A 16,995-nucleotide genomic window follows, 5' to 3' on the forward strand; every position below is an offset into this window, starting at 1 on the left:
TGAGTGCTTGGAGAAAGGCTGCCAGGCCCCTTCTCTGCTCTCACTGCCTCCACTTCCATATCTACACTCCCACCTCTCCAGTTGGGCTCTCAGCCCTGTTACTTCGCAGCAGTGCCTGTGTTGAGGTCACCAAGGACATTTGTCTTATGGTTGTTTCTCTGTCCTTGTCCTATTTTTCTTGCTTAGCAGCATCCAACACAGTGACTATTCCTTTCTTGGAACACTTGCTTCAAGAAACTTCCAAAAAACTAAACTCTTTTGGTTTTCCTCCTACCTCACTGTTCTCTCTCACTCGACTTTCCTGGCTCTTTCATGTCTCCCCAAATTCTGCCCCAGGATTAAGTCTCCTTTTCACCCTTCTCCACATTCTCTCCTCTCTTGTCTGGTCTTATGGCTTTAGATTCCATCTAAATCAGGACGTTACCCAAAAGCTGTGCCTCAAATTCCGTCATTCCAGCTGCCCTCCTGAGATCTTGAATGTCTAATAGTATCCTGAAATGAAAATGGCCAAAGCTGCACCCTCACCCCCAATTTCCTCATCTCAAAAGACAGCATTTCCATTTCCTCCCAGCAGCTCAAGGCAACACTCTAGCATCATGTTTGGTTCCACTCTCCTTCCCCCACATCCATTCCACAGTGAATTCTGTGGCTCTAACTCCAAATGCATCCCAGATCTCCCATCATTGCAGATGAAACCACCCCTCTCTCTTACTTGGAATTCTGCAGCCTCCTTGTCGGTATCTCTGCTTCCCCTTTTGCTCTTACAATTCTTCCCAGGCAGGCAGAGGAATTTTTTTTAAGTGTAAATCACAGCATGGCATCCCTGAGGTCAATAGAATGGCCTCCCAAGAAACAAAGCCTCAGCTACTTATTCTGTCTTTCTCTGCTCTCACCACTGCTATCCTACAGTGTATTAGAAGTCCCAGCCAGTGCACAGGCAAGGAAAATAAAGGCATAAAGATTGGAAAGAAAAAAGTAAAGCTCTCATTATTCACAGATAACATTATCATGAATGTGGAAAACTACTAGAGCTAATGAGAAAATGTAGCAATGTCACAGAATACAGATTAATATATAAAAATCAACTGTATCTTTGTAAACCATAAAATAGTAATAAACTACTGGGAAATTAAATATTTTAAAATTCTACTTACAATAGAATCTAAAAACTAAAAATACTAGGTAGAAGTAGACATGCAAGACTATAAAGTATTGCTAAGAAAATCTAAAGAAGACCTAAATAAATAAGATATGCCATGTTGATGGATTGAAGATAATCAAGACAGTATGGTAACCCCGAATAGCCAAAGCAATCTTGAGAAGGAAAAATGGAGTAGGTGGAATCAGGCTTCCTGACTTCAAACTATACTACAAGGCCATAGTGATCAAGACAGTATGGTACTGGCACAAAAATAGAAAGGAAGATCAATGGAATAGAATAGAGAACTCAGAAGTAAGCCCAAACACATATGGGCACTTTATCTTTGACAAAGGAGGCACGAGTATACAATGGAAAAAAGACAGCCTCTTCAATAAGTGGTGCTGGGAAAATTGGACAGCAACATGTAAAAGAATGAAATTAGAACACTTCCTAACACCACACACAAAAATAAACTCCAAATGGATTAAAGACCTGCATGTAAGGCCAGACACTATAAAACTCCTAGAGGAAAACATAGGCAGAACACTCTTTGACATACATCAAAGCAACATCCTTTTTGACCCACCTCCTAGAATCATGGAAATAAAATCAAGAATAAATGAATGGGACCTCATGAAACTTAAAAGCTTTTGCACAGCAAAAGAAACCATAAACAAGACTAAAAGGCAACCCTCAGAATGGGAAAAAATAATTGCCTATGAAACAACGGACAAAGGATTAACCTCCAAAATATACAAGCAGCTCATGCAGCTTCATACCAAAAAAGCAAATAACCCAATCCACAAATGGGCAGAAGACCTAAATAGACATTTCTCCAAAGAAGACATACAGATGGCCAACAAACACATGAAAAGATGCTCAACATCACTCATCATCAGAGAAATGCAAGTCAAAGCCACAATGAGGTATCACCTCACACCAATCAGAATGGCCATCATCACAAAGTCTGGAAACAACAAATGTTGGAGAGGGTGTGGAGAAAAGGGAACTCTCCTGCACTGTTGGTGGGACTGTAAGTTGGTACAGCCACTATGGAAAACAATTTGGAGGTTCCTTAAAAAACTACAAATAGAACTACCATATGATCCAGTAATCCCACTCCTGGGCATATACCCAAAGAAAACCACAATCCCAAAAGAAACTTGTACCATAATGTTTATTGCAGCACTCTTTACAATAGCCAGGACATGGAAGCAACCTAAATGCCCATCAACAAATGAATGGATACAGAAGATGTGGCATATATATACAATGGAATATTACTCAGCTATAAAAAGGGATGAGATGGAGCTATATGTAATGAGGTGGATAGAACTACAATCTGTCATACAGAGTGAAGTAAGTCAGAAAGAGAAGGACAAATATTGTATGCTAACTCACATATACGGAATCTAAAAATGGTACTGATGAACTCAGTGACAAGAACAAGGAAGCAGATACAGAGAATGGACTGGAGAACTCGAGGTATGGGAGGGGGCGGGGGGGTGAAGGGGAAACTGAGAAGAAGCGAGAGAGTAGCACAGACATATATATACTACCAACTGTAAAATAATCAGTGGGAAGTTGTTGTATAACAAAGGGAGTCCAACTCGAGGATGGAAGATGCCTTAGAGGACTGGGGCAGGGAGGGTGGGGGGGACTCGAGGGGGGGGGCGTCAAGGAAGGGAGGGAATATGGGGATATGTGTATAAAAACAGTTGATTGAACCTGGTGTACCCCCAAAAAAAATAAAATAAAATAAAATAAAATAAAAAATAAAATAAAAAAAAAAGAAAAAAAAAGACAGTATGGTATTGGCAAATATATAGACACTAATGAAAGAGACTAGAGTCCAGAACTATATACAAGCAAATGATTTTTGATGAGTGCCATAGCAAGAGATATTTCTTTTTCTTCAAGAATGCTGCTGTCTAGATATCCATATGGAAAAATATAAATCTCAATCCTGAGCTCTCACCATATTCAAAAATCAATTACAGATGGTTCATGGTCCCAAATGTAAAAGCTAAAATTATACAGATTCTAGGAGAGGAAAAAAAAATTGAAGAATATCTTTGCAACTTTGGGATAAGCAAAAATTTCTTTAAAAGGACATAGAAAACACTAACCATAAAAGTGAACAATGATAAATTGAATTTCAAAAAAATTAAAAACTGCTCATCAAAAGTACCATAAGAAAATGAGCAGGTCAGCCGACTCCTCTAAGTGTAGGAGAAAACATTGCCAACTCATGTCCTTTGTCAACGGATGTATATCCAGAATATATAAAAAAGACTCCCACAACTCAATTAAAAAAAAAAAAAAAAACCCAATGTTTGAAAATAAGCTACAGACTTGAACAGATATGTCAATGGCCAATAATCACATGAAAAAGTTGCCATTAATCACCAGGAAAATGCAAACTAAAACTACCTTGAAATAACACTACATATGCATCAGAATAGCTAAGATAAAGAGGACTGATAATACCAAATGTTGATGAGGACATGGAGTAACTGGAAGTCTCAGAAATTGCTGGTGGGAATGTAAAATGATACAACCACTTCTGAAATCTGGCAGTTCCTCAAAAAGTTAAACATACACTTAATGTATGTCCAGAAATTTCATTAGGTATTTACTAGCCATTTCAGTCTTAAGTATTTATCCAAAAGAAATGAAAGCATATGTCCATACAAAGACTTATACATGAATGTTCATAGCAGCTTTACTCATAATAGCCAAACACTGGAATCAAATAACTGCCAAATTGTGGTACAGTCACAAAATGGAATATTCTACAGCAATTACAAGGAACAATAAAAAGGAAAGAGCTGCTATTGCAAAAACATGGATGAATCTCGAAGCAAAAGAAACCAAACACAAAAAAGCTATCTATTTCCATACTGCATAATTTCATTTATATGAACTTCTAGAATAGGCAAAGCTTATCTATGATGATAGAAATCAGATGGGGGGGTTATTGGGGACTTTCTGAGGTGATGGAAATGTTCTATATCCTGACTGGGATCCTGGTTACATGGGTATATGCATTAGTTTAGAATTATCTGATTTTACATTTAAGATTTTACTTTATATAAATTATACCAAAGAATCAAACTTTAGAAGCTACTTGTTGACTATAACAGTGGCCAACAGACAAACCTATGGGCTGTTCTTATAGCCCGTAGACCCAGTGCTGTTCTTTATGGAAACCAAGGTGTGGACTTGGATGCAACGTGGATGTAGTGTGGAGGGGTTGGATAAATCAGGCGTGGGAGCAAACTGCATGTATTTCATCTGACTGATTCATCAGGTCCAAGCCAGGCCTGACTAAGACAGCCCACGTGCCGCAACTACTGAGCCCACACGCCACAACTAGAGAGAAGCCTGCATGCCACAACAAAAGATCCCACATGCTGCAACTAGACCCTACACAGCCAAATAAATAAATAAATATTTAAAAAAAAAAAAAAGAAGAAGAAGAAGAAAGAAAAGAAACTCTTTTGGATAAATGGCAGACCACTTTCAATGTCTGTACTGCAAAGGCCATGGCAGGGCATAGGAGCCTCGGGCCTTCTGGCTGCCCCAACCTCCTCCGTCAGATCAAATGCCACTTCCCTTCCAACTCCTACTCCCCTCTTCACACTATAAATGGTCCAGGGCCCACTACTCCCCCCAGCTGAGTTGGAGTACCTCAGCTCTTGAAGCAGCAGGCTCTGAATCCTCCCGAGAACCCAGTGAGCATCATTGTGGCCATTTTATAGCAAGGAAACTGAGATTCCAAAGAGAGGAAGAAACTTGTCCAAGATCGTGCACAGCAGCCAGACCCCCAGCTCCAGCTCCAGGTGTTTCCTGACACCAAAAGCCCTTCTTAATCCCAGGAGAGAGGGGCTGACCTTCAACCCTCTGTGGAACCTGGAATAGGACAGTGACATCCATGGGGATAAGTCTAGAAGCTATGGAAGATACTTTGGGGGGATGGCAGTAGGGGAGGCTTTCCCCTCCCCCCACTCTAAGGCTATGGCCTACTTTTTGAGCTCTTTTCTAGACACAGAGAGAATGCTGAGGGCTTCCTGAGCAGTGGGGGATGCCATGGTAGCCCTTGGTGCTGGCATCCACTGCTAGTGAGAGACCATTAGGGACAAATGACAGACCACCTTCAATGTCTGTACTGCATGGGAGCCTCTGGCCTCCTGTCTGGGGCCAAGGTCCCCAAACCAAGTTGCATAGCAGCGTCACTCAAGGAGATTGCAGTAAAGTAGCTGCCATTCATGCTGAGGTAGGTTCTCAAGGTGAAAGCCCCAGGGGATTTCTGATAGCACTGGGGGGCAGAGAACTCTGGGGTCATGGGACTGGCATGGGCTGTGGATCCTGAGCAGACCTGATTCATCAGGGAGGTCTCAGCTGGGACATGGGTAGAAGGACACCCGCCTCTTAGGAGTGCTGCCAGAGTTACATGAACTGAGGTTTCTGGCATCCATGTGGCAATAATGTGAGTTTTCCTTCCTCCTTCTTCCTTCCATAGGACAGGAAATTTCAGGGCAGGGGCAACCCACAGGGCTGGCAGCACGAGAACTGCTAGGCTTCTTTGGACAATTGACCTGGGGCTCATTTAAGAATGCCCCAAGGAGGGCTTGTTGAGGAGACTCTAACCAAGGGTGGGTGTGATCCAGGGACTGATGATGACTTACGTGGGAGTCGCCCTGAGCTGTCCCTGAGCATCCAGCCACAGTCCCAGTCACCCTTGCAGAGGGGCGCCTGCCCGGAGGCCACACCACGTGAGTCTGGGAGAGAGTGTCACGTGAGTTCCTCCACTCCCACTTCATCATTCCCAACCTCCAGGCAAAGCTGCTCCAAACCTCCCAGCTTGTCACCTCCCTTTGGCCCAAGGGTTTCCAGTGGCTCCCTGATGCCTCTAGAGCAGTGTCCACACTCAGCCTGGCATTTATTACCCCACCCTAGGCGGGGCACTTAAGGCTGCCCCCCGCCTCTCTGCCCATCCCCAGCCGCACCCTGCACCCCGGCCCCCAGATACTGCAAGACCATTCCCTAGGTCCTGCTGCGCCCTCTTGGCTCTGACCTTCCAGAAGTCCCAGTGAGTCTCAAGACCAAGCAAAGCCCCCACTATCCTCTCATGACCTCCACAGCCCTGATTCTGTGACAATATCCTGGTCTTCACCCAGAAGGAGAGAGGGAGCCTAAAGGAGAAGTCACATCTCCAGAGAGCGGGGACTCCAGATCAAACAGGCCATGGCTCCCAACACTTCCACAGCTGCAGCCCCTCCCATCCTCAGGGCACAGCCAGGAAATCCCTTGCGTGTGTCCAGCCTTCAGACAGCCCCAGTCCTCGGAGCGGCAGAGAGGGGGACAGCGGTAGCCAACCAGGGGCCAGAGGTCTCAGACTCGAAGCCCCCTGGGCTCCAGCAGACCTGCACAGGGCAGAGATGGGGCCTGAAAGCCCCACCCTTCACACCTCCAGGCTCTTCAGGCTGTGACAGCCCTGCACCCTCAGCACCAGCCTCCCTGCACACCCGCCCTCCTCTCCAGGCCACAGGCAGAGTCCCGTATACCACTCCCAGTGCCAAGCACTAACACTCCCCTCACTCAAAGACCCCTGGAAAGGAAACTCAAGGAAGCCTAATTAAGAGCCATGGAGGCCCCAGGCACAGTCACTGGACAAAGTCCTATTTAGGAACAAGCTAAAATGGAAAACATCTCTGCAGAAGGTGAGAGCCACGGAGACCCGAGGTGGAACTCTGAGGCCAGGGAGCTAGCAGACAGGGCGGCTGCATGGGGGTGGGGGATGGGGGGCATGCAGTCTAGGCTAAGAGGCTAGCTTGTGAGCCTCTATTTACTCGTTTATAAAACGGGAATTAAATGCAATCAGGCACTTTATAGCTCTGAGCTTCTCAGATTCTATCTATTCATCCATTCCATTTCTCAAAGCCATGTCAGAACCACACCTGTGTTGATTTTCACTGCTCCAGGATCTACTCCCACCCTTGGAGGGCTGGGTTGGCCGGTCCAGGAAGGCACACACAAAGGGGAGAGAGTGCAGAGGCCCAAGAGTTAACCACTTTTCCTTCGAGGTAATTGTACTCTGAAGAGGAAACATCAGAAGCTCTGAAGCTGAAACCCACAAGCTCTTCTAGGCCCCTCCAGTCCTGACGCCCTCCTCCCCTACCCCCAAATTTAGGGCCATTTCCAGGGAGCCTTCTTTTGCTCACAGCTCCATTCCTATACTAACCTTGTATGACCTTGGATGAATCAGCTGACCTCTGACGACCTTCCTTCCAGAGGGCAGAACCTGGCTGCCTGTCCTTCTCCCAAACCTCTTTCCATCTACTGCATCTTTGCCTCCTCCGGGCACCCCTCCCAGCTTCAGGTGGGCAGGATTTATTCTGCCAAATTAGTTCTCTGAGAAATCTCATCTGACCACCAGAGTAACAAAAGGAAGAAAACCTTCCTGGTCAGGCCCTGAAGGGTGGGCGTGGGACCGCTCATCCCTTGGCAGTGCTCCCACCCCAGGCCCCCGGCTTGCATTGACTCATGGGCTGGAGAGAGGAGGGCCTTGTCTCCTGTGACTGAAACTGTATTATAGTACATAGTCATTGCCGAGAATCTCTGCACACCCCACACCCCAGGATCTCCCACCTGAGCACTCACAGAATTCCAATAAGACTGGACCCCATGTACAGGAGCTGCTAAGAAGAAATGATCATCTCTCTCCCAAGCCCAGAGAGCAGGGCCCTAGATCTATAGAATCTATCTCCAGAGGTGAGTTACATCTTATTGCATCTTCTCCATGTGGAAATAGACATAGCTACTGGCATCATTGATGCTAACAGCCCCAGCAAACTTTGCATCCACAGTTTAGTGAGTTCAATTTATTGTCACTGATTAGATATTAACGCCATCTCAGGGACGTCGAGGGCCAGGTAAGGCTTGATTCACATCTGGCCAAGCTGCCCTCCTCAGCCCTGGATCAGACCCTGTTCTGAGTGGTCAGTGGCAGAGCCTATAGAAACGCACCTCCAAAAAGCCCAGTTTCCTGGGGGCTCTCTACACACCCACTTCTGTCCAAGAGAGGCTGGACCAGCACTCTCCAGGCATATTGCACTCATTTTTGCTCTTCAGATACTTGAAGGTGTTTTCAGCCCCAGGGCCTCTGCACTCGCTGTTCCCTCTGTCTGAGATACCCTCCCTCCTGTTCTTCTTACAGCAACTTCCTCTGGTCATTCTTCCTCAGCTGAATGCCCCTTCTCAGAAACCTTCCCTGACCCTCCTGTCCCTGTCTGTCACCTCAGTTTGGCTATGGACTCTGTCATTAAAGAAGCAGTTCTCTCTGCTTAGGTTGTCCCAGCCGATAGTCCAGGGAGGCTTGCCCATAGTAGGCACCCTAAGTCAGGCCATCCCCTCATCTGGCTGGTGTGGTGACCAGCCCTGTGCCCCACATTCCCTGGATACCTTCATGACCCTGTGAGGAGGCGTTCTCTGGGCCTCCCTTGGCTGTCTCCTCTGCCTCACTGTCTCCCCAGCAGCCCCAGCCAGCCCTGCTGCACAGCCCACTAGACCCTGGCCTTACAGGGACCTTCAGAGAGACAGAGGTCCCCAGGGCAGCTGGGCAGCTCACTCAGACAGGGGCTCTGACTGCAACTTTTCCCGGGAAGACAGCCTCACTTCTGAAAGCTTTTAATCTCAACTCAATACTTCCCAATACTCCATCGAACCCTCAAGTCTCTTGTGTGAAGTGACATTTTCTAGCACCTATGATAGGCTGAGAGCTCTTCAGGGCATCATGCCTTACCTTTCACAGCAGGTGTCACTGTCCGCATGTTCTAATGAGGAGATGGGCTCAGAAGAGTTAAGGGAGTTGTCCATGGTCACAGAGCAGAGCTGGAAGGGGTCCAGGCTGTGTGACCCAGCTCAACTTCCATCTCATCCACAGGGAAATGCCTTAACCTTAAACCATGCTGAGAAGTGCCTGGCACTCCCTGCCTGGGTTCAGGGGCCAGAAAACATGGGATCCCCCCCCTCCAAGGGCCCTTCCTCTGGCAGCCAGGGACACAGAAGATCAGGGAAGGGGACAGGCAGGGTTGGGATTCATTGAGCAGGGACAGCATTTCTGTTAGGGAGGGGATAACAGAGCCCCATGCTCCTGGGTTCAGAACCCCCCGCCCTGCCACTCAGCACATGTAGCAACCTGGGCACCTTATCACCATGCCACTCAAGCCTCAGTGACTTCGTCTGCTATTGGAAGGATAGAAAAGTAAAGGAGGTCATGTATGAGACATCGTGGCACACGCTAGATGCACAAAACATGGGCTCCAACGTGTGACTGAAGCAGGCTAGACCCAGAGCTGGGTAGCCCAGCCCCTCACTCACTGGGCCTTTCCTTGGTAGGGAGACATGGCCCATGAGTCAAGGTCTCATCAACAGGAGCGAGGCTGCAGTAGGGAGGTTTTCCACACTGGGGGGCTATTCGAGAGGGCGCCTGAAGGGCCTACCTTGCTCTGCAGAGAATCTTTGCCAGGTCTGATGGTAGACTGACTTGCCGTTCTCTCTGGCTTGATGTGAACACAGCTGAAGGCTGGGGGGGAATCTAGGGGCATAATCTACTTTATCCACACAGCTGCTGCATCAGGGGCAGGTATTTCGGGATGAGGCAGGCTCCCCAGTGCCTCCCCAATACCTCCTCACCTCCATCATCTCCTCTTTGTCTCAACTTTCTCTCAACTCCCCACCAGAAAGAGGAAAGCAATCCTGCCGAAGAGAGCCACAATCACCCTGTCATCTCTGCTTCCCTTATTAGCACTTGGTTGTAGCCCATCAGACAGTGCAGGTAGCTGTTCTCTGCCTGTCCCCATGAAATCTGAGGACAGTGGGAGGGAGGACAATCTTGAAGCTACTTTTCCATATGAGTCCAACCATGGACCCCAGCAATCTACTTAGTCATGCTGAGCCTCAGTTTCCCATCTGTAAAATGGGATCATACTGTAGGATTTGAGATATAAGTGTATAGTTCAATGGTCCATAAACTTTTTTAAAGCACATAAACTCATGTTCAAATTAAACCTCAGGAGAAAATCCAATACACAAAATAGCTCTGTTGGAGGCAGAGGCTACATCCTGAGGGTCCAGGGAGTCCAATGTGAAAAGATCCAATTCTGGAGCCACCTGAAAAGGCCATATAAGCAAGAGAAGTTCGACAGATTGACAAACTGGCATCAAGAGCCAGGTGTATCTCTAGGGGAGGCAGATGTGGATATGAAGAGGAGGGAATACATCCTCTACACGAGATTGGCTTGGGAACGCTAAGACAGAGGAGCCGCTACCAGGTACCCACTGTCTTACTCCTAAAGTCCCTACCCTGACTTCCTACAGGAGATGGGATGAGGAAATGAGAGCCTTCTTGCCTCTCACTCGTTAAACAGACTTGTTCTCTGTTCGTCACATGGCACATCCCGTTCCTGCCTCCTCGCCTTGCCTCCCCCTCTACCTGTCAGCTGGAATGTCCTTTCCCCAAATCTTTGTCTATCCAAACTTGCCTTTCAAATTCATGTGTCACCACCTCTTGGAAGCCCTCTGGGATTGTCCCCAGCCAAAAGTAGCATCCCTTCCTCTGACTTCCTCCGGCTAAGAGACTGAGAGCTCAGTTTCTCCATCTATGAGATGGAAATATGAGGACTAAGTGAGATGACCCAGGTAAAGCCCCCACATGGTTCTGGTGAGCAACAGGCACTCAGTAAACAGCAGCTGTTTGCTATGATGTTGTGGTCTCCCCCTCCACCTAGGCAGGACCACAGCTGCCTCAGGCTCTGGAACACAGTAGGCATCTACTGAATACTCACCAGGTGACCAGCAGGTGGCCCCACACCCCAACTAACATGCCCTGATCAGCTCCTCTGAATCCCAGGAAACTGGTTCCCTTGAGTCACTGGTTGCCTCCTCCTGGTCAGGGGAAACAGAGAGAGGGCAGAACTGGCAGGGTCCTGATAGCTGGGTGTGTCACCGAGCAGACACTTAAGTTGCATTGGTGACCAAGGTTTTGGGGCTTGGACACCCCTCTCCTTTTCCACTATAGCCTCACCCCACCCTTGAGAGGATTACTCCCATTTAAGAGGTAAGAAAACTGAGGCCCAGCAAAGTGCATTACCTGCCTGAAACCATAGAGCATTCTCATAATCCACCACCTAGTGGCAGCATATCTACCAAGGGTGCAGGGAGGACCTGGTACTGATTAATCAATGTCTCATTTTGCTGATAGGGAACCTCAAAAGGTGAAACAGCTTAGCCCAAGATTCATGTAAACCAGAGTTGAGATCTCCTGGCTCTAAACTAAATAACCCCACCCCACCCCACACACAGGGCGAGAGATGAGCTTCTCAGACCCTTCTTTGCCTGCTGGCCTTGATTCCAAGGGGTGAACATGCTGGCTGTCCAGAAGGACAAAGGGGAGAATTTTATCCTGCTGGGTTTGGGGGCAGCTCTGAGAATCCACTAGGGATGCAAAGGCTCAGCCCAAGTCAGCCAGGTCTAGAGACAGCTACCTGGAACCTGTACCCCAACCCCATGCCTGCCAGAGAGAGAGAGAGTTTCAAGCAGGCCTGGAAGCATCAAGACCCCTGCAGAGGTTGCAGCAAGCTGCATTTTGAGGCTCAATTCTGGCTCTGCAGTGGAGGGGCGAATCGAGGGCGGAGAGGGGCTGGTGTGGAATAGCAATAAGCCAGGCCGCTGGAAGCCGGCCAGCACCAGGTTTGCAAGACAGAACGCTGCTGTCGGCTGGGTCGGGGGAGCATCATTGGGAAGAAACACACACGCACGCACGTGCACTCACATGTGAATACACTTCTTATGGATTCTTTATTTAAAGCTCCTGGGGAAACCACATGAAGCCTGTGTGAATGTGTGTGTCTGAACAGGCTGATGTGACCATGTGGCCCCTTGGCTTCGGAGCTCACCTGATACCAGCTAATTGTCAGGATTTGCTCCCATTTCACAGACAGCCACATTGAGGCCCAAAGAATGTGATCTGGCCAGGCATCCAGCCTCCCAGCCCTGGCTTGTGAGAGTTGTACCTGATGCCAGGGATCAGGGAGCCAGGCCCTGGGCCAGGCGCATCGCTGGGCCAGCCTCCTCAGGGACTCTTGGCAGTGGCCACACAGATATGGGAGATGTGCCGGCAATCCTTCTAGCCTCTCCTTGGCTAATTACCTCTGTTGTACCCCTCCCCACCCAGTCATAGGAGGGGGCATGCCCCCATCAACAGCGATGGGCCAAGTATGGCCAAGAAGAATCCTGGGAACAGCATGCAGGCAGCTGAGCAGATGCCTCCCTGCTAAGACTGCTGAAGCTCTGGTCTTGCATGGGGAGAAGGTAGCACAGGAGGAAGATCAAGACCAGCCCCTGGGAGAAGCAGAGACAGGCAGTTGAGGGGCACACAGAGTCCCTCTGTCCCTAAGGCCCTGGTCCCTGTGGTTCTGCCCTCAGCCTTGCAACCTACCAGACACCCTCCCCAGCCACTGAGGCATAAATTCTCTCTTTGGCTTAAACTGTACAGACACCTTCTCAAGCTACATCTTTCTTTTATAGAGAATATCAAGCCCATGATTCAACATGTATTTGTGTGATTTTTGTCGTCCTCCCTCATGTGTGTAAACTCTGAGGTGAGACTCTAGCCTCAGCTTCCACTGCTGCCTTCCTTGCACCCAGCACTGGGTCTCAGGCAATGGGCACTAAGCATCCAAGTGAAGGAGTTGGTCTGCACCTCTACAGCTTTGTGACTAGACAGACATTGCCTGCCTTTGCATCTGGCCAGCATTTCACTGCGCAGAGCACATGACAAGGGTTGGTCTGAACCACAGGCTCTGTGGGGCCCCCAGAATTCATTTGGGGAGCCCAGGGGCCCTTCAGAAGGGTGGGCCACCCTCCTCGAAGCCCAGGGCTGGAACCAAGGTCCAGGAATCCCATATGATGCTGTTCTGGAGAGCAGGCCCTTGGGAGTGAGAGCCCATATGTGGAGAAAGCCTGATCTTCTGGGTGGAAAGTCCCGGAGGTAGATTTGGGGCTGGACTGCTTTTCCCTTGAGCAATTTCAGGTACTTCTCTCCTTCCTGACAGCTAAGGATGCTGGGGTGGCACATGGGTGCTGGGCACGAGCCATGCCCCAGGCACCCCACTGAGTACTTCACACATCTGCCCGCATCCCCCGGATGACTGCCCAGAGTGGACACCATCAAACCCGCTACACAGCTGAGGAAATCGAGGTGGGAAAGCAGGGAGACTCGTCCAAGGTCACCAGGCTAGGCAGCTTGCCCGTCTCTGCCTTCTAACGTCTCTTGCCCTCCCCCACACCCTGAGGGGAAGGGAGGTGGGGGAGGGAGTGCTGCGGGCGCCAGATGAATTCTTGGGAAACCGGGAGGACAGGCGCTGGGGGAATATGCCACAGTCAGGGCTCCCCTTGAGGCTGTCCGCAAGGGCTCCTGAGGGCTGAGGGTGCTCCGTGGCCTGAGTAGTCAAAAGACAGTCTCCAGCGTCCCGCCCCCTCCCCTCCCCGACATTCTTGCTGCCACATGAAATCTGGCAGCTTCTGAAAATAGCTCAGCACTGCAGCAGGCGCTCTGCCCGCCCTTCAGCAGGCTGGCACACAGCTGGGGGTGGCCACTGTGGGCAGACGCTGGCGCACACCGGGCCAGGGGTGGGTGTCACACACACAGCACACGGGGCGGCGCAGAGCTGGGGGCGTGGGGCGACTGCCATCCCTTCGCTCCCGTGACCTCTCCACGCCTGTGGGGCCAGGGGGGCCCTGGCGTCAGCCTGGCATGTTTACCAGGCCTGAGGCACCCTGTCCCGCAGGAGTGAAATCATTAGTGGCCGTGAGCACATACCCTTGGGCCACTTTTGTCCACTCGTGTAGACAAAGAGAAACCCAGGAACAAGGGGAAAATGCCAAAATGTTGTTTATTAATATCTGGATGTAAAACCCAGCAGCGTTGTCCTATCTGACGTGGTCCAGGATTTCCCAGCCAGTAAGAGAAGAGTGAGGGACCAGGAACCAGGCTGGGGGTCAGGCACGTGCCAGGCCCACATCAGGCATTCGGCACCCTGAGGCTGCCGGGGCAGTGTGGGGCTGGGTGAGCCTAGAACAGTGAGGAAGGGGCCCTCTCTGTTCTGACGCAAGCCAAAGCTAGGACCAGAGCCTCTAAGCGACCAGACGCACAGCAGCCCTCCACTGCCTCAGGTCTGACCCGGGGTATAGAAAGAGACCCCTGATTAACAGAGAGCCTCTAGGCCCTGCCCGCAGCCATCCACTCTCACAAAAGGACACCAAGAGACAACCCCTGCCATCAACCAAGACAGAGCAGAGGATGAACTGTTAGGGAGAGGCTTTCCTGCCTGGGATCCACTGAGCCAGTGGGGGCAGGGTAACTGTATTGGCTTTTGTCACAGTGACATTTTCCAAAGTAAAAAAAAAAAAGGGTTAAAAATACCTCCCACCCTCACTGAGATGAGAGGCTACTCTTTGGATGGGGTCGTAGTAACAGGATGGCTGGACCCAGGGACTCTGTGGAAGGAGAACATCAAGGGCCCTGTGGGATGGGTTGCAGCAAGACAGGGCTGGACCACCCAGGGAGCCAGGCAGACTGACCTACGGCCTCAGGGAGACCAAAAAGAGGCGAGCCTGAGAGAGGCAAGCAGCGCGAGGGAGAGTAGCCTCCCCGGGGAAGGCAGGCAGACCCTCCGTTGCCCCTCTCCCTCCCTTGTTCACTCACTCAGCATTCAGAGACAGCAACTCTGTTCCTGGTCACCATGACAACCAGTGGCCGGATGCCGTTCCCCAAGGCCAGGCCCATCTGCCCACCCTCCAGGGAGCTGTTTCCATGGAAGGAGGGAAGCCCAGCCACAACTCCCAGTGGCCTGGACGCCTAAGGCCATGGCCAGGGCGGGACAGAGTCCAGTTCATTCAGGCCACTCTGGTCAAAGGCACTGCAGCTGCAGCAGGTGGCTCCCTAGCCCCCAGGTTTTGGCCCTTCTCTAGGGCCTGAACCTGGGCTGGGATTCGGAAGGATCAGGGTCACGTTCTCCCATCCTGAAGTTCCAAGTGACAAATTAAAACACAACAAAAATAATCCTTTTGTTAAAAAACATGACCCTGGGCCCTCTGCGTCAGGGCCTCAGCCCACTCCACTGTGTCCTCCAGGCTGAGAGGCCCAGCTCTCCCAAGGCCTCATGAGCTACTGATTGTTGCAGCCCTGCGAGGCTGAGGAGCTGCCTGCCTGCTTCTTCCTCCGCTTGTTGAGGAGCCGGTTGTTAGAGGTCTTCAGGTCCTTGATCTTCACCTGGTCATAGTCCACCCGCATGGTTGCCAGGGCACTGGTCATTTCCTCCTGGGGATGGATGTAGGGGGAGGGCAGGTATACAGACCTCAAGAGATGTCACATCTTGCCTGAGTAGCCTCTTAACAATGGCAGTGATGGCAGTGACCACCTTTGTTGCCCGAGTGACCCTTGTGTACCTAGCACTGGGCCCATCCCTTTACCTCATATAATCCTCACTATAGTCCTCTGTGGTAGACACTGAGCTTATCTGAAAAGGCACAGAAAGTATAGTGACTCCCTGCGACCACACCAAGGGTAAGTAGGACAGGGACTTGGACCAATGTCATCTGCTCAGAACCACAAGGCCTGCAGGGGACCCCATCTTGCTGTGCACCCAGGGCACCAGGACCTAAAGATTGTGCTCTGGTGGCCCCGGGCTCTGAGCTGCCGCCCCACAGGCTCAAATCTGGCTTCTCCTGAGTCTAAAAGCAGGCTGACCACCCTCCCAAATGTTGCAGATCATAAGGGTGATTATGGCCAAAGCTTGGGGCCAAGCCCCTCTTCACAGAGGGAGCAAGCCAGGAGCACCAGCCTGGATGGGGCCGTGCAGTCCAGTGCCCCAAGTGCCACAGCCAGACCACGGGGCAGTCACTGACGCAAGGTGAGAGGCAGCTGAAGACCCACGTTCTGGGTGGTCACCACCTTGGAGTCCCTTTTTCCAAAACCCTGTTACCCGTAGGGTGACTGAGGGAGAGTCCACCCACCTTGACTTCATCCCAGTGGTCTTTGTCCTCTTGCAGCACTCGGGCCGTGTGGAGTGGAGTCTGTGGCACTACCATCGATTGCTGGAAGGAGCCCCAGGCCCGTGGATCAGACCCTGCAGACACCCGGGACAGCACTGTCTGCCCTACCCCACCCCCTTTCTTCCAGTCTCAGATGGGAAAACCAAGACTCAGGGAGGTGAAGAAGCCTAAGGGAGCAGTGGCAAAGGCAGGTTTTAGGTGGGGCACTACCACACATCTGTGGCCCACGCCAGGGACTCTGGAGCCATCATTCTTCTGGCAGCCCTGCTCAAGCTCGTCACCCTGCCTGCCACAGGACAAGTAGGCACTCACATTGATCCAGGGATGGTTCATGAATTGTGTGATGGTCAGCCTCTCTGTGGGGTCCGTCTTCAGCAGGAGGCCGATCAGCTGCTTGGCTAGGGAAGAGAGGGGAGTGGTAAGGCTGCAGAGTTCCTCAGAGACAGTCCCTGCCTCCCAGAGACCACCAGCTGTGCATGTGCTCCCAAATTCCTAACCCACAGAAACAGTGAGCTAATAACGTTCTTGTTTTAAAGCACTAAGTGTTCAGGGTAATTTATTAGGCAGCAACAGATAACTGATACAGGCAGATTTGTTTGTGGTCCCCAAAGTCAAAATATGAATGAAGGACAGGAGTTAGAGGAAGTTTTGAGGAGACAGGTTTTGAGCCCATTTGGCAGATATAGAAACTGAGGTTCAAAAAGATTAGGTGACTTGCCTAGGATCACACAGCT

The 16,995-nt window shown here is 50.3% G+C and overlaps 1 protein-coding gene across 5 annotated transcripts in view; it reads right to left on the bottom strand.

Moving 5' to 3' along the window:
* Positions 1-14,082: 14,082 nt before the first annotated feature.
* The window catches only part of MAPKAPK3 (MAPK activated protein kinase 3), a 52,077-nt gene continuing 49,164 nt past the window's right edge, over positions 14,083-16,995 (bottom strand). For all 5 annotated transcript variants that reach the window (XM_057706454.1, XM_057706455.1, XM_057706457.1 and 2 more), the window contains 3 exons: positions 16,574-16,659; positions 16,223-16,303; positions 14,083-15,527 (listed from right to left, as the gene is read on the bottom strand). In XM_057706454.1, coding sequence (XP_057562437.1) covers positions 15,375-15,527; positions 16,223-16,303; positions 16,574-16,659 — 320 coding nt within the window. In that variant the 3' untranslated portion in view covers positions 14,083-15,374. The remainder of the gene's footprint in view (positions 15,528-16,222; positions 16,304-16,573; positions 16,660-16,995) is intronic.

The sequence above is a fragment of the Hippopotamus amphibius genome, chromosome 13, assembly GCF_030028045.1.
Source record: "Hippopotamus amphibius kiboko isolate mHipAmp2 chromosome 13, mHipAmp2.hap2, whole genome shotgun sequence".
Classification (NCBI taxonomy): Eukaryota; Metazoa; Chordata; class Mammalia; order Artiodactyla; family Hippopotamidae; genus Hippopotamus; species Hippopotamus amphibius.